Source organism: Stegostoma tigrinum, chromosome 6, assembly GCF_030684315.1.
Source record: "Stegostoma tigrinum isolate sSteTig4 chromosome 6, sSteTig4.hap1, whole genome shotgun sequence".
NCBI lineage: Eukaryota > Metazoa > Chordata > Chondrichthyes > Orectolobiformes > Stegostomatidae > Stegostoma > Stegostoma tigrinum.
In genome coordinates this window covers 77407378-77429747 of record NC_081359.1, presented here as the reverse complement: position 1 = coordinate 77429747, position 22370 = coordinate 77407378, and the positions used below count along the sequence as shown (strand labels likewise).

Below are 22370 nucleotides of genomic sequence, written 5' to 3'. Positions count from 1 at the left end.
CTACGCCTATTTCTTTTTTTAAAAAAAAATTCTTTTTAGCTATTTTGAAAGTGTACTTGTTAAATGTGACAAGATTTCTAAAATATTACATTTCATTCGTGGAAGGTAGGTTTTGCTGATAAAGCCAGAACTCATTTTCATCCCTAGTTACCCTTGAGAAATATGTGCTGAGTTACCTTCTTGAAACGCTGCAGGCCATTTGGTACAGTTACATCCACAATGCTGTGAGGGGGGAAACTCCAGGATTTTAACCCAATGATGGAATGGAAATATAGTTCCAAGTCAGGGTAGGGTGTGGCGTGGAGGGCAATTTTGATACGTGCCTTATAGGTAGTGGAATATTTGGGTAGTCAGGAGGGGAGTTACTCACTGCAAGATTCCTAGCCTTGGACCAGCTATTTTAATCACAATATTTATACGGTTAGCCTAGATCAGTTTGTCAATGGAACACACTACTGTCACTGCAGCACTGGTGGGTGGGTGAGTGGAAGTATATCGATATGGGTGCCAAATAGGCAGGCTACTTTGTGCTGGGCAGTATTAAGCTTGGAGTGCTGTTCAGTTCCACTCATCCAAGCAAGCAGTGAGTATTCCATCACAGTCCCAACATGTGCCTAGTACATAGTGGACAAATCTTGGGAAATCAAGAGAGTAGTTACTCACTGCATGATCCCTAGCCACTGAACCAGTCTTGTAATCACAGTATTTCTAATGGTTGGTCCAGTTCAGTTTCTCGTCAATGGGATGTTTATAGCTGGGGGATTTAGTGATAATGCCCTTGAATGTTCAAGGACAACGACTGAATTATCTCTCGTTGGAGGTGGTATTCGCTTGCCACTTGTGAAGTGCAGTGTTACTTGCTGCCGATCAGCCCAAGCTTGGATAGTGTCCAGATCTTGCTGCACTTGGAATAGTCTGTTTCACCACCCGAGTTGAACACAGTGCTGTCAGCCGCAAATATCACCACTTCTGATCTTCAGGATGGAGGGACTGTCAATCAGTGATGAAGCAACTAAAAAAATTTGGACATAATACAATACTCTGAGGAACCCCCGATTCAACTTTATGGTGATTTAGCCCTTACCTCCCTACAACTTCCTCACTTTTAATGGCTCTTAAAGCATACAAATACCTTAATTGGCTGCAGAGATGATTTACTGGTGGTGGTTAACAACTATAAACAACAAAAAAGTCATGGTAATTTCGCAAAAAATAAAAACCCTGATGAATACTTGCAGAGCTGGGATTATTGACTTCCAACAATGCCAACCACCTTCCCTTGCGCTGAGTGAGACTCCAACCAGCAGGGTTCTACCCCACCTCCACCACTCCGATTCCAATTGACTTTAGGTTTCCTAGGGCTCCTTGATACCATAGTCAGTCCACCATGGACTTGATGTCAAAGGAACGGGCTTGAGGGACAACGTTTTCATACGGAGGGTAGTCTGTGGAATAAACTGCCAGAGGAAACGGTACAGTTACGTCATTTAAAAGACATTTGGATAGGTACGTGAATGGGAACCCTTTCCCAGGACATGAGCTAAATGCAGGCAAGTGGGACTAATTGAGTTTGGGAAAAACTTAGTTGGCATGAAGGATCTGTTTCCAGCTGTATAACTCCATGACTCTATGGCAGTCAGTCAGTCTGTCAACCAACCAACCAACCTCCCCTCCCATCTGGAACTCAGAAGGCCACTTAGCTCATGGTGACTGCACCACTTATCCAAACTAGCATTTCACTTAATGCCATTGTTCTGCTTTATACCTGTAATCTTCCGCAGTGTTCCTTTTCAAATAGCAGTTGAATTGGGTTTGAATACAGTTGAATACATTAATTGAACCAGTCTTGACTATACCATCAGGAAATGAATTCCAGCGTCTAACTGCCCACTGCATGAAAAACCTCTTATGGATTTTGTTCCTTTTGCTGATCAAGTGATAAGTTCTCCCAATCTATTCTATCCAGAAGCCAAATGATTGTCAAATCTCCTCTCTGCTGGCTCTTCTGCAAAAGAAATCCCAACTTTTCCACCTATCTTCATAACCAAAGCTGCTCATTCCTGAAGCCATTCTCATAAATGTCCTTACACCTTCTGATGGCATCACAGCCTTCCTAAACTGTCGTGTCGAGACAAGAGCAATATTCCAGCTGACGACAAACAGGTGTCTTAGCCAAGTACAACCCTATGCCCCAGTTAGTCTAGAATGTGACATGCTTTATTATTAACTATACACTCCACTTATCCTTCCATGTTTAATGATTTATGCATACATACACAGATTCCTCTGCTCCTGTAACTATTTTAAAATTGTGCCCTTTATCTTTTCTTGCCTATGAAAATGAATCACTTTACATTTCTCGATTTTGTACATCACCTATTTGTTCACCCATTCCACAAACTTGCCGATATCCTTTTCAAGTTCAACACTATCTTCCTCAGACTTTACAATACTTAGAAGTTTTGTCTCAACTGCAAAAACAAGTTTCCACCAATTTACAACTTGAAGGACAGTGTTACATGTTCCTAAAACCAATGCGGATTCAGAAAAATTCTAACCTCAGATTCATTCTTTTTAGCTACTTAATCAGTACACTTTCAGAATATGACAGTATTTCTAAGATATTACATTTCATTCGTGGAAGGTGGGTTTTGCTGGCCAAGCCAGCACTCATTGCTCATCCCTAGTTACACTTTAGAAGCAAGTGCTGAGTTGCCTTCTTGAACTGCTGCAGGCCATTTGGTGTAGTTACATCGGCAATACTGTTGGGAGAAGCTCCATAGTTTTAGCCCAATGATGCCCCTTCAATGATTTATAAGATCAGAAATCACACAACACCAGGTTGTAGTCCAACAGGTTTATTTGTAGACAAAAGCTTTCGAAGCTTTAGTCCTTCTTCAGGTGCAAGTGAGAAAGGTAGTGCCAGACACAGAATTTATAAGTAAAAGATCAAAGGCTCACACCATTGATAAAAGGTGTTCTAAACAAACCCAAGATACTGTTAAATTTTTAATCAGTTCTAAGGTTTTAATTGATTAACACGCATATGTAAATGGCGTGAACCGTTGGTGTCGTCTGATTTCGGACCACATCCTTCAACTGGATGAGATTGAAGCTCTCAGCCAAGGACTCAATTTCCGTCCCAGCAATCTTGCAGGAGATACCGAGGAATTCATCAGATGAATGTAACTCAAGGAATTCTTTCAGATGTCAGCAGTGAGTCCAATGCGACAACCAACGAACCAGATCAGTCAGAGGGACTCATGGTGGAGCGGGCAAAGGAGTCGTCAAATTAGACCTTTCTGGAGGGCCATTGCCCGGGGCTTGTCTTGAGCGTACCTGACATCAGAGAACGTGTGAATGCTAGATTTATCAGCTGCACAAGGTAGTGCAAAACTTCACCCAGGCGCAATACAACTCCATCCGTGCTCTGAGACCAATTGCAACATAGTCAAACAAGCAGACAAAGAAGGAGCCACTGCCATCCAGAATAGAACAGACTAGTGAAAGGAAACAACTGAACAACTAGGAACACCACAATCTACTATCTGCCGAACAGGCCAAAGAACAAAGAGTGAGCAAGACTTTTGATCCAGACCTTGAGTGTACCCTACGCACTCTCATCCCACGTAATTCCCATGCAGGAGACTTCTACGACCTTCCAAAGATGCACAAAGCCAACACACTTGAATGATCTTGGATGAGAACCCCTCTGGCTACGTTGAAGGCTTCTTAAAACCCACTGCACGGGGAACCTCCAGCTTCTGTTGCAACGCTACAGATTTCTTGCAGAAACTCAGCACCCACAGACCATTTGAACCGGGAACATTCCTCGTCACAATGGATGTTTCGGCACTCTACATAAACATGCCCCACGACGTTGGCATTGCCACAACAGCCTCAGTATTCAATACCAACAACTGCCAATTTCTAGGCACCATCCTACAACTCATCTGCTTCATCCTCAACCAAACGTTTTCACCTTTGATAATCAGTTCTTCATCCAAACACATGGAACAGCCATGGGGACCAGATTTGCTCCCCATTATGCCAACATTTTCACGCAAAGGTTAGAACAAGACTTCTTTGCTTCATAGAACGTCCAACCAATGTTATATACCTGATACATTGATGACATTTTCTTCCTTTGGGCTCAAACTACATAGTGATATCAATAAGTTTCATCCCACAATCAGACTTACCATGGGCTACTCTTTAGAATCAATCTCAATCTTAGACACACACATCTGCATCAAAGTTAGACACCTCAGCACTTCACTCTACCACAAGCGCACGGATAACTTCATGATGCTGCACTTGTCCAGTTTCCATCCGAAACATATCAAAACAACTAACCCCTAAAGACAATCCCTATGCATACACAGAATTTGTTTGGATAAAGAGGAACGAAACAGACACCTGACAGTGTTGAAGGATGCCCTCACAGGAACAGGATATGATGCTCAACTTATCAATGGTCAGTTCCAACAGGCCACAGCGAAAAACCATAACAAGCTCCTCAAAAGAGGGACACAGGACACATGCGATAGAGTTCCCTTTGTCATCCAGTGCTTTTTGGGAGCAGAGAAACTATGCCATGTTTTTCACAACCTTTAACACATTATCCGTGATAATGAACACCTTGGCAAGATCTTCCCCATACCTCCAATGGTCTATTTAAGGTTTGGCAGTTGTTCGTTTGCGGCAAACTGCCCAGCCTTCAGGACAATATCAACCACAACACGATACAACCCAGTCATGGTAACCTTTGCAAGACAGATCAGATCTTTGACATGGACACTACCATCACACGCCGGAACACCACCCACTACATGCACAGCAAATACTCATGTGACTCGGCCAACGATGTCTAACTCACATGCTGCAGGCAAGGATCCCCCGGGGGCACGGTACATTGGCAAGATCATGCAGATGCTACGACAGCTGAATGGACACTGTGCAACAATCACCAGACAGGGGTGTTCCCTCCCAGCAGGGAACATTTCAGCGGTCAAAGACGTTCAGCCTTGGGTCTTTGGGTAAACGTCCTCCAAGGTGGACTTCAGGATACACAACAATGCAGAGCTGCTAAGCAGAGGCTGATAGCCATGTTTATCCATGAGGACAATATCAACCAGGACCTTGGGTTCGTGTTGCACTACACACACTATACACTCTCTCTCTCTCTCTCTCTCTCTCTCTCTCACACACTCACAAACACACCCCTCTCTACCGTCCCCTCGCGCTCTCATGTACACTCTCTCTCACACACACACCCATGTGGTGAATCTCTATTTGCAGATACACTCTATTTTGTTCAAAAAGCACAAATTTATAGACTGTCCGCATGGCGTTTTAGAAATTCCTACTTTAGAAATAAAACCAGTCTGATTCCAAACCAAAACACAAACAGATTCTAAACAAGGTCTCACACCTAACAGCATTGTCTAAAATGTCACTGCTTCTTTACATTAATAAAACCCTTGGTTCTCTCAGAACTGTGATGTGAAAGGAATTTGAGGATTTACATATACATACCAAATCAATTAAAGCCTTCTAACTGATTAAAGACTTAACAGCATCTTAGGTTTGTTGAGTACATCCTCAATGGTGTGAACCGTTGAGCTTTTACTTGTAAATTGTGTGTCTGATACTACCTCTCTCACTAATACCTGAAGGAGGACAGACTCCAAAAGCTTGTGTTTTCAAATAATGTTGGACTACAACATGGTGTCATGTGACTTTTGACCACCACAGTCCAACACCGGCACCTACACGCAATGATTTATAAACCAGAGGAAGCGGTTATTATTCAATCTCTAAATATCAGTGAAAAGATCCAGGGAATGTAGCCACTTTTCTTTCACTGAATAACACTTTGGCTGATTTGCAGACAAACCCGATAGACTGATTCTTTTCTTTTGGCCAAGTTTATTCTGTCGAGTTGCATGGAGGACGTCACCCTGCAAGGCAAAAAGTGTCTTCAGAGTAGCTTACCAGACGTGCCTCAGTAACTACCTACTGCACCCCTATCATGCCCCTCTCTTTGGATTCTAGCCTCATTTCGCCTCTAGCCCACGGTGGACTGGCATTTCTGGTGTTGTGCCATCTTTGAAAGGCATGGTGCACTTGAATAAACACTGCTATTCTGCAGATGCCCTACACAGTTCTTTATATTTACCTGCAACATGGAAGAGAGAGGAAAATTGGCACTCTGTTTTGCAGTAGCATCCAGAAGGTCATGTTTGGCAGAACGTCCTATTCTCCCAGGATCAGGAGGGGATGCCTAGACACCAGAGTGGTCAGAGGTTGTCACCCAGAACAAGATTTGAACAACTGTGGTGTTTCCCATTAGAACTCAGGTTGGGTCTATGTGGCGTAATTGTTTGAAATCAAAAGTACACAATACAGATAAAATCAGACATGTCAGGAACTGTGAAATTTAAAAATGAGTTGACACACATTTATACAAAAAAAATCTAAGTTGTTTTGATTAAACGGCAGAAGAAATGAATTTACCAAGAATCATGAAGCTGTGAAGTTTACTTTCAAAGCTAAAAGATAAGGCAGAAAGTCAAAATTCAGGCATAGGTATTCATACAGAAGCAGATACTGGTCAGGTTGTATGATTTATGACTATGACCTGTCAATAAAGGTAAAACATCAAAACAGGCTGGACGGAATAAACGACCTGATTCCACACAATGATCTAAACATATCCCATATGGCATGGGGAGGGCTGTCCAAGTACTAGCCATAAATTGACAACAGAACACAAGTTAGAAATTTGGAAAATTCTCTATCGATAACTTCAGTACATGAAGGTTAAAAACTTAAAGTAATGGATTATTCTCGGGGAATGCATGGTGGGTGTAGCTACAATCATCTGGATTTTCTGCAGTTTTCTCCCTTTTCGTTACTGAAAAGATAGTTGGATGGATTTTGTCAAATCCGTGTATTGGGTACTCCTCTACCAATCTTGCAGGATCCCAAAGCACAATCAAAACAACAGTATTTTGTAAATCTTTAAATTGCTAAATTAGGCAAAATACATTTATATTAATAATTTAGACTTTGGAATCAATACCAAATTAAGAGCAATAATCAATACTGAGAAATATTCTCACAAGTAGAGAAGACAACGTTACTAAACTTACAGCACGGATATATAATCGGCAAATGAATTTGAATACAAACAATTGTGAAAAATTACATTTTGGTCAGCAACTATGGCCACATACAGGTGTCATTATTAACCTTGACATCTGGGAACGATTTCAATGCAAACATCTGAAATAATCCCAACCTACTCACCACGATTACATCATCTCCATTATGAGCTCATCAAGACTCATTTGACAGCACCTTCCAAACCCATGACCTCTATCATCAAGAAGGTCAATTCAAGTGGATACATGGGAACACCATGAACTGAAAATTTTCCTCCAAGCCACACATCATTCTAACTTGCAATTATATACCCTCTCCATCATGGTGACTGGGCCAAAACCTTCTAAGTCTGTTCATTACTGCACTGTGGCCACACTTACAAATCATGGACTTCAGCAATTGTGAGAAATAGCTCACCACATCATCAGGACACTTGGGAAGGAAAGCTAATGCTGACATAGCTAGCAACTGCACTCACCCCTCAAATATAAAAGTAAATTTGTGCCAAGTTCAGTGGCTAGAAATATTATTCCTGAGTCAACACCCTTGAGTAAGTAATTCTCTCCATGGTATGATGATCTATGTCACAACACATCTGAATAATCAAGACATATACGGTTGGATTTGTGCGGACAGAATATTCAGTACAGTCAGAGAAGGCAGATTCCCTTTCTCAGGCTACCCAAATTCAGATCATTGTCACCACCACAATTAAAAAGGCCACTACCCTCTTCCAATCTATCCCTCCTGTGCCTCACACCTGTCCCCTTTCATGCTTTTTTTGCCAGAGGTACCTTCGTTCCCTCATCTGAGTGTGAAATTGGAAGAGACACCTAATCTAGACCTGAGTCATGCACGTTACCTTGACATCGTGTGTACAATTTATACAAAAGATTGGTTCATGAAATCAAACTTGGATTTTATAGAACCAACATATTTTTCCAAGTAGAAAAAAAATGGAGAGAGCTATGTGTGGCACACAACCTGGCAACTAAAAGAAATTCTGACATGTTCTGCATTCCATGCCTTTGTTGGATTTTCAGCCACTTTCCTTTTCCTCACGGTGCCAGGGACTAAGGTTCAATTCCAGCCGTGGGCGACTGCACGTTCTCTGCATGCGTTTCCTTCAAGTACTCCGGGCTCCTCCCACATTCCAAAGAAGTGCAGGCTGGGTAGGCTGACCATCGAAATTGCCCATGCTGTCCAGGGATATGCAGACTAAGTGGACTAGGTTGGAAATGTAGGGTTACAGGGATAGGGTAGAAGGGTGGATCTGGGTAATCTGTTTTTCAGAGCAATGGTGTAGACTCAAGGGGCCTGCTTCCATACTGTAGGGATTTTATGACTCTCTAATGATTTAAAGAAGGCTAAAAAAGTAAAGGAGAGAGTGCAATGATAATTCACTACAAGGATACTAGAACTGTGAAATTAGAGAATGACAGGTCATTGTTTTAGGACAAGATGTAGCAAAATTAAAACAGCAATGAGGAGAAACTACTTCCCTGAAATTTGCAAATCTGTGAAATTGACTAACCAAAAGTGGGGTGAAAGCCACAATATAGCATAAGTTTGAGGAACAAACAGACAACTTTTAATGAAGAAGGGTCCAGGCCCGAAACGTCAGCTTTTGTGCTCCTGAGATGCTGCTTGGCCTGCTGTGTTCATCCAGCCTCACATTTTATTAACTTTTAAATTAGTAACAGGTTGAAGGTTTAGAGAGGTTGGGCAGAAAAGTGGAGTTAAGGCCAACATGAGTTATGGTCGTACCAAAAGGTGGAGTAAATTCAAGGGGCTGAACTGCCTTATCCAATCCAAGTTCATGCGTTATATCCACCAGGAAAGAATAAAATGTCTTTTGGAAAAGCAAGTTATTTGAAATTAAAGGTTTTGAATCAGATGCTTCCACATTGCAAAAGGCAAAACTAGAAGCTGCTAGAAAAAAAACAGAAAACTCAAAATAAACTTCATTTCCAAGAGATTAGAGAACATTTGAAACTTATTGCCATAGTGAACAATTAAGGCAAATCATGTAAATACCATTTAAGGGGAAGCCAGTAGGAGGGTAAAGGATATTAAACGTTCTGGTGATAGGGAAGGCTCCAGAATGTTTGAGTGAGATATAAACTAAGTTGGGCCAAAAAAACAGTTTCTGTGTTGGCATGTTCTGTGATATTTCATTCACTCCAAAATTCTACAAATGTTTGGAAGGATTATGTTATATCCAAAGTTTGATTCACCATTCAGAACTTGATTGCACAGCTCCGGTGTCAGAAAAACAGGCTAACATAGCTTCTCTGTAACAAATCTTGCTGAAACAAAGTGCATGCTTGGATGCACAATCCCAAGTCAAGAGTAACATGCACTTGCATTATTTGGAAAATTGGATATAAAAAAGGTAAACAATGCAGCAAATGCGAGAAAAATCAAAAAACAGAAAACAGAACAGAAACATGGATTCATGGAAGGAAAAAAGTAGGGTTAATTTTTTCCAGCTCGGATTAACAAAGATTCTGCAATCAAATACTGATTTGTTTTTGTGTATTTCCAACATTTGCCTTTTTTAAAAAAATGTAATAACAATTTCATGTTTATCCAGATCAACTGTAGAGTAACCTCTATTTTGAGCCAGACTTGTTTGCCCATTTCTCCTTCAAATAAACTTCACCACTTTTACACAGGGTCTGTGCAAGATTGGCAAGTCAGCCTAATTGTCTGGAAATGTTTGGCTTGCTTGGGTGCACTCAGGAGGACAATGAGGAGTCAAGCACATTTCTGTGGATCTGGAATCAGATGTAGGCCAAACCAGTTAAGAATGGCAGATTTCCTTTACAAAAGAGCATTAGTAAGCACTGTTGATTGCTCATATGGTCACCATTAGACTAGTACTTTTTCTTAATTTCAGATTATTTTGAATTCAGATTTCATTATCTGCCATATTGGGATTCGAACCCACGTCATCCAAGCATTAACCTGGGACACTCAATTACCAATTTAGTGACAATTATGCCAGCTCCTCCTCTTCTCATGAACTGTATAAATGAAATATATATTATTTAGCAGTAACTGAGACATCATAGTATTTACAAAGCAAAGCATGCAAGACAGCTGGAAATCTGAAAGTTTCAAAGCCCCTCAACACGAACTAGTCTTGTAATAACCTATTACAGAGGTGAGGAATACATATTAAGCCACCATAACAGAAAAAAAAATTACAAAGTACTTCTCCAATCTGGTTATTTTCACACTCATAAATCTAATGAGTTTCTTACATCGCAGATGAAAACAAACATTCTTAACATTCCCTATAAAAGAGTGATGGAATAAGATATATATTTACACTTGCACATGCCATCTGTAAGTAGCCATACATGATATGAAAACAATAATACAAGCTTCACTGAAAATCTGCCCTTTGTACATTTTTGTTGTAATGTTAATGGTTTATAACCATAAGTCTGCTTTTTCTTCCTAGAATCCATTTGCAAGATAAATGCCAGAATGATCATTTGTCTTGTAGATAAAGTTGTAGAAGTAGTACAGTGCAGCAAATGCAAAAAGGTAATGAAACACAGTTGTTTGATGACAACATTCTGATAAATAGTATTTACATTTAGTCTGATACATGTAGCTTTGACAGGTATTATTTATGCAAACTATATGTATTTTGCCCTTCCACAGAAATAATTCACTGTTTTGGCTAAAGAATTATTTTTATTTACTCATAGGATATGGGCACTGTTGGCTTGACCAGTATTTTTATTGCTCATTCCTAAGTGGGAATGTGAATTCCACAATGTCACTTAATACTCTGGCTATGGCCTAACCAAGGTTTTGTACAGTTCCAGTATCACCACCCTGCTCTTAAACGTTATGTCTCAGTCAATAAAGGCAAGTATCCCCATATAACTTCTTAACCACTTTATCTACTTGTCCCACTACCTTAAGGGACTGACTTACATGCACACCAAGGTTAATGTGATCTTTGGTGCTTGCCAGGGTCCGACCATTATGTACTCTCTCCCTACATTTCTGTATTTTGTTTCCAATTCAAACTTTTCAGTTTGTGGAAAACCAACCAGCTTCAATTGCAAACAACTCAATCCCTGATTGTCTGCACGCCGAAGAAACCCATGGCCACAAAAAAAATTCACAATCAAATTCCTTGCTGTGAAGTTCTGCAGCAAGCAAGGTAAATCCTGGTTTTTTTATTTAAAAAATAGTTCTTTCCCATGGCAGATATAACACCAACCCAAAACATCAACTTTCCTACTCCTCCTATGGCCTGCTGAGTTCCTCCAGCTCCACACCGTGTTATCTCAGACGCCAGCATCAGCAATGCTTACTAGTTCTCATGGCAGTCCAGTTTTAAAGGCAAACATAAGAAGACACAGTTCTTGCAGAAGTTGCATCAGTACATTGGTGTACTTGTACCACAACAATCCTTCCCTCACTTTATCCCATAATCAAACATGCACTTGATAGGTTAAATGGCCTCTTTCTGTGCTGTTATGATCAAGTGATAAAGGAAGAATTGCTAATCAAAGCTATTTGAGAGAAAAAGCTATAAATAATTACTTATTAGAAAATGGGGTATTGAGGTAAAGTGCGAGTTGCATAGCCATTTTTCTTTTGAAATGATTGAATGTCTCCACTTCCACTTCCCTCACATGCATCCAAATTATATACAAAGATTAATGCTTCTTCCAAAAATCTCTGTCCTTTGGTGGTGTCTGTTTAAATAAACAGCACAATTTTGAAACAAACTGCACTTTTTTTTGTCATTATGGCAATGAGATAAATCAATATCCATCTAACACAATAAAAAGTACACAAGACCTCAGTGTAAGTTCTCAGAAGAACTCACAGTTAACAAAGAAAAAAAATCTGCAATCAGTACATTTAGATGTCACCTTTGTAGTGAAGGCAATTACTTGTTTGCGTTCAGAATTTTTTTGGCAGTACATAATGTTGTGCCTAGTCCACATTTCACATTGACTAATTGTTTGACTTGTAATAGCCAACAGGAGCTTTATTAAATTTGTCTCAAATTGTTTACTCTCAAGAAAAAGTAACATTTTCTTTTTGCTCCAGCTTTCCATTTGAAACAAAAGCAATAGTATTTACTTACTGCTATTTCTCTGCAAGCAGACATAGAAATTCCAGTACCCTCTATTTGTTTTAAAGCGTAGTCTTTGTCATCTTTCCTACACAAAACAAATATAAAAATAAAAACAATTTATTGCAGAACAGGGCTTATAGTGCACAAAGACTCTGACAAAAATAAATAATCGTGTGTACTCAGTAAATGTTTGTTTCATATTTTTAGAAAGCTACCATGCTTCTTTTTGAAAGTAACTACATAAAATTTAAGTTAACTTTTGAGCCACACGTACAGCTGTTAATTTCTGAATTTGAGTTTCACGCCTAACCATTAAGATGAGCGAAGCACATTGCAAATGGCAAACTCTTCCATTTACATAGCAAACAGCATTTAGCTGACATCATTCAATAAACTACAGGAAATTGTGCAGGATGGAACCCCAGAAACAAAACTTCATGAAATTCCACTTCTTGATCACTTGTGTGTTTGTATCCTGACCAAATACTTTCATAGAATCACAGAATCTCAAAGGCATGGAAAGAGGGTGCTCTGCCCATTGAGTTTGCACTGACCCTCCAAAGAGTATCCCAGACCCACACCTTATCCCTATGACTCACATTTCCCATGGCTAAGCCACCTAACCCATACATCCCCAGACACGGCAGAAGAATTTAGCATGGCCAATCCACCTAACCTGCATACGTTTGGGCTGTCGGTGGAAACCCATGCAGACACAGGGAGAATGCACAAAATCCACACAAGGCTGGAATTGAAACTGTGTTCCTGGCACTGGGGCAGCAGTGCTAACCATACAGCCACTATGCTGTTCTTCGGTCATCACAATGAGGCATATAAGAAAAAAAAATTCCACTTACATCTGTAAATCAGGAAGTGAAGAGACAAAGAAACTACAGGTATTCCTCCATATCTGTGAGGGTTTCATTTCTGAGAACTCCCACGAATTATGACATTCACAAACACAGAGCTGGTTTAAAAGGTTAAAAATATTTTTTTAACATTTGGATATGGAAGCTTTGTCCATGGATGTTTAATTTTGTTGTAACTTTTCTTTTTAAAAAGAGCAGAGGAGAAGCAATATGAAGCAAACTCTGATGGCATGAAGGATGACAAGTCCCCAGATCCAGATGGGCTTCGTGCTAGGTTCTTAGAAGAGGTAGATAATGTAGCAATAGCCTTGGTGTTAATTTTACAAAATTCTCTAAATTCTGGAAAAATTTTGTCAGAAGATTGTGAAGGGTTAGCAAGGTTTTGTGAAAAGGAAATTATGTTGAACTAGTTTATTAGACTTCTTTAAAGGAGTAACATGTACAGTGTATAAAGAGGAGCCTGTATGCCTATTATACTGGATTTTATGAAGGCATTTGATAAGATGCCGCATAAAAGTTTATTATTAAAAATAAAATTCACAAGGTTGAGGGTAACATATTAGCACAGATAAAAGACTGACTGGCTAACAAAAAACAAAGCGTGCATAAATAGGTCTCGAATTGGCAAAATGTAACAGGTGGAATCCCATGGGGGTCTGTGCTGAGATCTCAACATTTTACAATTTACTTCAATGACTTAGATTTGGGGATAAAGGCTTGGTCACTAAATTCACAAACAAAAATACTTGTAGATAAAAGGAGTTTAAAAATGAACATCAAGTACTAGAAAAAGGGCAAAAATCTAGTAAATGATGAGGTTAATGTGGGGAAAATATGAAGTTCATTTTGACAGGATGATTGTAAAAGCAGATTTTGAACGCTCTGCCTGTAACTGCAGGAGTTTCCACTTGGTGCTCCAATTTCCTCCCATAGTTGAAAACATGGAATTTAGGTGGATTGGCCATGCTAAAAATTGACCTGGACTGCAGGAATCTATAAATTAGGTGCATTAGGCAAAGTAAATGCAGATTTCTGGGGATACGTGCAGGTACTGGGTTTGGGATGGGATGCTCTTTGAAGGGTCAGTATAGGAATTCTATGATTCTGGAGTATTACTTAAAATCAAAAATAACTGCAGAATTAAGAGATGCATGCATCACAAAGCTGGCATGCAGGTATGGCATGTGACGAAGGCAGCAAATGCAAAGATTTCCTTTCTACCAGGAATTGAATATAAAAGCATGTTATGCTTTAGTAGTATAGGGTATTAAGAAGGCCATATTTTGGATCCTGTGTGGAGTTTTGGGTCTCCTTATTTATGGAAGGGTGTATAGGCTTTGGGAGGAGATTTACTAGATACCTGAAATGAGCGAGCTGTTTTATGAGGTTACATTGGACAGGCTGGACTTGTTTCCACTGGAGGTTAGAAGAGTGACAAGTGGCTTGTTTCAAGTATACAAGATCCTGAAGGATCTTGACTAGATGGCTGCAGAAAAGATGTTCCTCTTATGAAAGAGTCCAGAACTAGGAGACACTGTTTAAAAATTGCATGTTGCCCACTGGGACAGGGAGAAAGAGAAATCTTATGTTCTCAGTGAGTTGACACACTGTAAAACTCTCTGCCTCAGGAGGCAGTCATACAACATGTTTAAGATGTTGACAGACTAATTCTTAGGCAAAGGAATCAAAAGGTTATATTTTAAAGGGTAGATAAGAACGTCGAGGTCAAAGCACAAAAGATCAGCCATGATTTTACTAAATGGAAAAGCAGGTTCAAGGGTTTGAATCTGCTCTCCCTTTCTCTGCTTCCATTTTGTACATTCAAACTTTACTCAATGTTTAAAATGGAGCAATGACTGATACAACTAAGTAATTTGAAATAACATTGAATACTGGGCCAACAGACAAAGGAAAATTTATGAAGATCCAGAATTTTATTTGATTCCACATAACGAAGGAAAGCCCTGGATTGGACCATATAACACCATCACTCCACCAAAAAAGGAGAAAATCTTACTACTTCAACCCCACCAAAATATATTTAGAAATTTCATGCAATTGACAGCTAATTTCCGTACTGCTTTCTTAAATTGTTGCAGGGAAGAGATAATAGATAATAGATAATAGAAAATAGAACACTACAGCGCAATGTTCCGATGATGTGCACCGACCTGTGAAACCAAACTGAAGCCCATCTAACCTACACTATTCTATTATTATCCATATGTTTATCCAATGACCATTTAAATGCCCTTAAACTTGGCAAGTCTACTACTGTTGCAAGCAGGGCATTCCACACCCTTGCCACTCTCCGAGTAAAGAACCTACCTCTGACATCTGTCCGATATCTTTCACCCCTCAATTTCAAGCTATGTCCCCTTGTGCCAGCCATCTCTATCCGAGGCAAAAGGCTCTCGCTGTCCACCCTATCTAATTCTCTGATCATTTTGTATGTTTCTATTAGGTCACCTCTTAACCTACTTCTCTCTAACGAAAACAGCCTCAAGTCCCTCAACCGTTCCTCATAAGGCCTTCCCTCCATACGAGGCAACATCCTGGTAAATTTCCTCTGCATCCTTTCCAATGCTTCCACATCCTTCCTATAATGCAGCGACCAGAACTATACGCAACACTCCGAGTGTGGCCGCACCAGAGTTTTGTACAGCTGCAACACGACCTCATGGCGCAGAAACTCAATCCCTCTGCTAATAAAACCTAACACACCATATGCCTTCTTAACAACCCTATCAACCTGGGTGGCAACTTTCAGGGATCTGTGTACATGGACACCGAGGTCTCTGTGCTCATCCAGACTACCAAGAATCTTACCATTAGCCAAGTACTCTGTATTCCTGCTACTCCTTCCAAAGTGAATCACCTCTCAGCTTTCTGCATTTGCCACACCTCAGCCCATCTCTGCAGCTTATCTATGTCCCTCTGTAACTTGCAACATCCTTCCGCACTATCCACAACTCCACCGACCTTAGTGTCATCTGCAAATTTACTAACCCATCCTTCTACGCCCTCATCCAGGTCATTTATAAAAATAATAAACAGTGGCCCCAAAACAGATCCTTGTGGTACACCACTAGTAACTGAACTCCAGGATGAACCTTTCCCATCAACCACCACCATCTGTCTTCTTACAGCTAGCCAATTTTTGATCCAAACCGCTAAATCACCCTCAATCCCATGACTCTATTTTATGCAAATAGCCTAGCACAGGGAACCTTATCAAATGCTTTCCCGAAATCCATATACACCTCATCAACCGCTTTACCCTCATCCACCTGTTTGGTCACCGTCTCAAAGAACTCAATAAGGTTTGTGAGGCACGACCTACCCTTCACAAAACCGTGTTGACTATCCCTAAACAAATCATTCCTTTCTAGATGAAAGTGTTTTCTTAAATTTTAATTCTAGGGTATATTTCGTTTTTTTACTAGCGCACAACACACCCAAAAATCTTACAGAATAAGCATACTGCTATTAACCAGTCAACACTGTTCAGTGCCGAGATAAAAAAAGCAGATCTTGATCCCACAATTTCCTTCTCCATTTGTGCTAAAAATGGCATAATATGAACAGGAATGGCAAGACTTGATTACATGAAAGAGGCATAGATATTTGGAACTATGAATTGCTTCATAACAATGTAGTCAGTGGAATTCTCAGTTTGACAATCTCCATGCAGTACTCCATTAACTCTGTCCTGATCCGTACCACAAAGTACTCAACAGTAGTTGTATCAAATTGAACATTAAGAATTAAGTTGAACTTTGATGTGAATAAAGCAGGAAGTTTAAACTTCCACTAAGTAAAGCTTGAAAATTTTTCAAGTATGTTGTAATTACAACTGTTCAAATGTGTGTGAGTGAGCTATCTCAGTGTACATTTACAACATTTTAACAGAATAACTTCAACACCATTCTACTTCTTCATTCATTCCCCACCCGATTTACTGTATTTCTTAGTATCCGCAAAATTACAAAAAAATTAAAAATTAAAAAGGAAATATTATCTGTGACCAACTAAAGCAATGTGTAAAACAAGGATGAATAATCGCTTCCCAAATTCTTCTTGTAATCTTAATAAAAGTCAGCTACAATTACAGTACACAAAAAAAACTTGAATCAAGTAACAGAGGAAGAATAAGGTCAAACTCATGGCTCTATGATTGCAGCAAAAGTGCTAGTGTTAGCCAGCTAGAAACTATGGCCATACACATTGTAAAATATTTGCAGAAAACTTAAAATAGTTCCTTTAGAAAAACAACGAGCAGAATCCAGAGTAATTATTCAAACATTTGATAATATAGCCAAAATATATACAACAGGATTGGTCCCACAGGGCTAAAGAACTGCAAACATGACACCATTGTTTACGAAAAGGACAAAAGGATAACTCAGGAAACTACAGACCTGTCAGCATGACATTGATAGTGGGAGAACTGATGAAGGTCATAACACTGGATAAGGTAAATATATATTTTGAGTCAACATAGCTTTGTCAACAGCAGGTCATGTCTGACAAATTTAATTGTGTTAGTTGACAAGGTGACACAGGCAGTGGATGAAGGTAGCACTGTGGGTGTTGTATAGAACATAGAACATTACAGCACAGTACAGGCCCTTCGGCCCTCGATGTTGTGCTGACCTGAATCTGACGTGGTGCCACTTGGCAGGTTGGTTGGCAAATTAGAAATGTCTGGGATCAATGGGTCCTTGGCAACGTTGATTAGAAGTTAGCTAAAAGATAAGAAAGAGAAGGGATTGGATAAATATATGGATGATAATGGAATAGTCTGGGTTAGATGGGCTTCAGATTGGTTTCACAAGTTGACGCAACATCGAGGGCCGAAGGGCCTGTACTGCGCTGGAATGTTCTAGGTTCTATGAAGCTATAGATGGATATTTCTAATGTTGTTGAGAGTCGAAAGTGGTGTTCCCCAGAGATTGGTGTTGGAACCCTTGCTTTTTCTCTTTAATATAAACAATTTGGAGATGGGTGTTAAGGGCAAAATCTCAATTTGCAGATGATACTAAATTAGACAGAATAAATGAATTGTATGGATGATGTTGAGTGGCCTTCAGAGAGACAATAAAAAGCTGGATAAATGGGCAGACACCTGGAAGATGAATTGCAAATGCAGAGAAATGTGAGGTAAAGCATTTTGGTAGAAGAAACACAAGGGACAATACAGACTCAAATGGTACAACTTTGAGGGTAGTACAGGAGCAGAGGGACCTCAGGGTTCACACACATAATTTTCTGAAGGAGGCCAAGTAAGTTGATACAGTTAAGATCAGAAGATCATTCAGTTTATAAATTTATGAAACTTTATTGCTTTATTTTTCCACTTAGTACTAAGAAGGACGTACAGTTTAACTTGTACTTTTGTTTATTTTTCTACTTTATACCTAAGATTTTTTTTTAACCTCGTTACCTTTGCACCGGAGATGGCACCAGGAATAGCAACTTGTCACTCTAACCATGTACAGAAGTACATGAGTAAATGTGACACTAAAATTTAACTCTAAATTTTAATTCTAATAAATGGATGCAATGAGTATGAATGCAAGGAAGTGATGCTACACCTTTACAAAATCATTGATCTGACCACATTTGGATTAGTGTATTCAGTTTTGAGCACCCTATTCAAGGATGGATGTCGAAGCCCAAGAGAGAATTCAAAGGTGATTTACTAGAATGATACTACGAAAGACATATTTAGAAACCTGAAAAAATTTGAAACTTAGGTTTATTCTCCTTGGAACAAAGAAAATTAAAGAGGTGACCTTATTGAGATGTTCAAAATATGAACAATTTTGACAGGATAAAGAATAATAATACATTTCCCCTGGTTGGTATGTCAGTAACTAAGGGTCACAATTTCAAGATTGCCAGCAAGAAAGCTAGGAGTGAGACGAGGAAAAGCTTCTTTACTCAGATTTGTTAGGATTTGGAATTGCTGCCTGGGAAAGTTTCCACTGGAGGCTTCAAATGAGAGGGCCAGATATATATTTGAAAGTGAAGTTACAGGGCTACATAGATAGGGCTGGAAAGTGGACTAGCTGCGTAGCTCTTTCGGGATCCGATACAGAAATAATGCGTCCAATGGCCTCCTTCTATATTGTAAAATTCTATAACTAAGTGCAACACTGAATATGTACATGGAATGCAATAAAGACAAAAAAGGTTCTAAAACATAAATAGCTCTCATCAGTATGGTTTCCACATATTTTAAAAACTCAATCATCCAGACAATTAGCATGCACATCTTAGAAACCCAAAAATATTATTCATGTTGCGACCTAATTTCATACCATTCTCATCATTTTTAGCAAACTTCAATTTCTTTAACAAGTAGCCGCAGGGTGCTAAGCGGCAGCATTAGCAATTTAATGCAGAAATTCACTGCAATAATAGTTCTCATCAACACAACTGGCAGAACAGGTACACTTCCAGATGTGCCTACAGACAAATAATTCCCCAGTCAAATCTGAAGTGCAATATTGTTTATTGTTTGTGTAAATGGAATCAGTGCTAAAATTTGGTTTTATGTGCAGTTCCTATCTGGCCAGGCATAAGTTTAAAGCGTGACAGGGAAAAGATTGGAAAAAAGGATCAGAACAGTAACTTTTTCACCCAGAGGGTAGTGCATGCCTGGAATGTGTTGCCAGAGGAAGTGGTGGAGCAGGCACATTTACAATATTTAAAAGGCATTTGGACATGTATATGAATAGGATGAGTTTAAGAGGGATAAGGGCCAAATTTGGATGTCTGGTCGGTGTGGGCAAGTTGGACTGAAGGGTCTGTTTATATGCTGTATGACCCTACAACTGAATTTTGGTTTAACCCCTGGTTAAATATATTTTGCAAACTTAAAATGGACACAGTCCCATCTTGGGAGTATTTTTTAAAAAGCACAGAATAATACTTAAAAGTCCCATACCTAAATAAAAACTGAATAACAATACATGTGACCGACAAGTCTATGACCATTCTGATAAATCCTGTGTGGCACACACTGCCTGTTCCTGAACTCAACTTGCACTTTTCTCACAAACTTCAAAACTTAAAACTACCGTTGTTTGCTATAAAGGTTATGTTAACTAAATAGCATTATCACACAAGTCCCAATTTCCTAAATCAGATTTTATTAGTAATAAAGTTTTGAAATTTATTTTCTCCTAGTTGTCACCTAAGTATTGGTTTAGGTGCTTTTTTTTTTAAAAACACCAAATAAATAGAAAGATTGTATATGGTTGCGATCTGCGCCTACCATTTCTACATATTGTCTTACCGCAAAAATTTAAAAATTCCATTGAACAAACAGTGATATTTCACAACATCTCCATGATGGCAGCTACCCCAAGCTTTAGTGCATTCCTCCACATGTAAAGCTGAGCCTTGGAATGTGCCAGTCTGCACCACCCAGTTGAGGTCAACTCCCTGCTCTAGAAAGTTGTTCAGTTTCAGCCAGACCAATCAGTCTACTCAGGCAACAACCTTACAGGATCCACCTTCTCCTTTGCCCGCTACGTGCTGACCACTTCCTGATGGACTTGTAGTCAAAGACATCTTCCTTTGCAAATTTCTCCAAGGAGGACAGATGATATGGAATAGTCCAACTATTTGAGGTGTTCCTCTGCAACGAGGTCAGACCCATCCTTCACAGCATTGGGGACAGTTAGAAACTCAGTACGTATTTGCATACAGAGGGCCTATGCATGGCCTAATGCAGCCACACGTGAAGGTGGCCATCAGGATGACGGCAGCGTTGGGTATGTTCTTACCCCTTTATCCAGAGGTACAAGAGGTCCCTGTGAACAAGGTCCGTCTTAGAACCCCTTGAAGAAGTGGAAGATGGCTCGGGTGACAGAAAAAGGTACAGATTTGGTGAATAGGCTAGACATATACCACATACAGCAACTAAGAGAGAGTGCCTCACATCTGGTGACCAGGTTTTTAATCCATAATGGAGGGGGAGCCATGTTTGCAAAAACCCAGTTACTGCTTCAACCTTGGCAATGCGCTCCTCACAAGATTTTGCACACACTTCTGCCCCTCTGAACCATGATTCTCAACACCTTACGGTAATCTGTCCTGACAGCAAAAGGGCTAAAAAGTTCAGTTAGGCCAGTTCCCAAGAACACGACCTTGCTCTTGCCTCTGCCTTGCTTCGCAAAGCCAAACTGGTTGCAGATGCTCATGAGTCTGCTCAACGACAGTGGATGGGAGCAGAAAATGGCAGTGTCATCTATGTACAGGGCAGTTTTGACTTGCAAGCCTCCATTGCCCAGAATCGTCACCCCTTTCAGGCTCGTATCGTTCCTGACCGACACAGCAAAAGGCTCCATAAAACACACAAACAATGCAGGAAAGAGTAAACAGTTCTGCCTGAATCCAGATTGGATCAGGAAGCTTTCTTTCTGGTTCCCCTGTGTTGATTGAGACAATTGATGTTGGTGTAGAGCAGTTGGATCCAATTGCAAATTCCCTCCCCAACACCCATTTTAGAGAGCATGCCCCCACATGTAGGTGCGTAATATCCTGTTAAAGGCCTGCTCCTGATCCAGGCTGATGACGCAGGCATGCACCCCTCTGTCTGGCATGTACAATCACATCCCTGAAGAGCACAAGGCTCTCGGAGATCATCCTGCTTATTACAGCAAAGGTTTGGTCAGAGTCAGAGTCAATCAACAAACCCACAGCAGACCTGACCCATTTGATCATGGCCTTAAACAAGATTGAGTCGTCTGCATTCAGCAGTGAAATTGGTTGCCAATTTCTAATTTCCTCCCACCTCCACCTTCTGCTTGTACATGAGGGTGATATTCATTTTCAAATTGCCTCACTTTTGGACAAGGGCTACTGACTCCCTTGTACTTCTATCTACACTTTGCCTGCAAATACCATGGATGACCTAACATATCTTCAATATTGCAACCTGTGACCCCATTGTAGGTTAAGCAGTAACTTAAAGAAGTGTTTGAACTTACAGAAATACATATTTACCACTGAAATCTATATCAGACAAAAGGCATTTTGTTAATTTAGGAGCCTTTAGATTTACTTTAAGCTTATCTTTAAAATCAGCAAATGAAAAACATGCATGGCGTGGAAATGCAGACTCTCAATAAAACTGGCAAATGATAATTTGTAGCTAGGACAGCACAAAGTAACATAAGAGGCAGAATGCAGTATTA

General features: G+C 39.9%; 1 protein-coding gene across 5 annotated transcripts in view; it reads right to left on the bottom strand.

Moving 5' to 3' along the window:
• Window positions 1-22370, bottom strand: part of cdk8 (cyclin dependent kinase 8) — a 144383-nt gene that overhangs the window by 80598 nt on the left and 41415 nt on the right. For 4 of the 5 annotated variants that reach the window (XM_048532371.2, XM_048532372.2, XM_048532368.2 and 1 more), the window contains exon 2: window positions 12299-12374. The exons of the other annotated variant lie outside the window; for it this stretch is intronic. In XM_048532371.2, the coding sequence (XP_048388328.1) occupies window positions 12299-12374 (76 nt within the window). The remainder of the gene's footprint in view (window positions 1-12298; window positions 12375-22370) is intronic. 5 annotated transcript variants of the gene reach the window in all.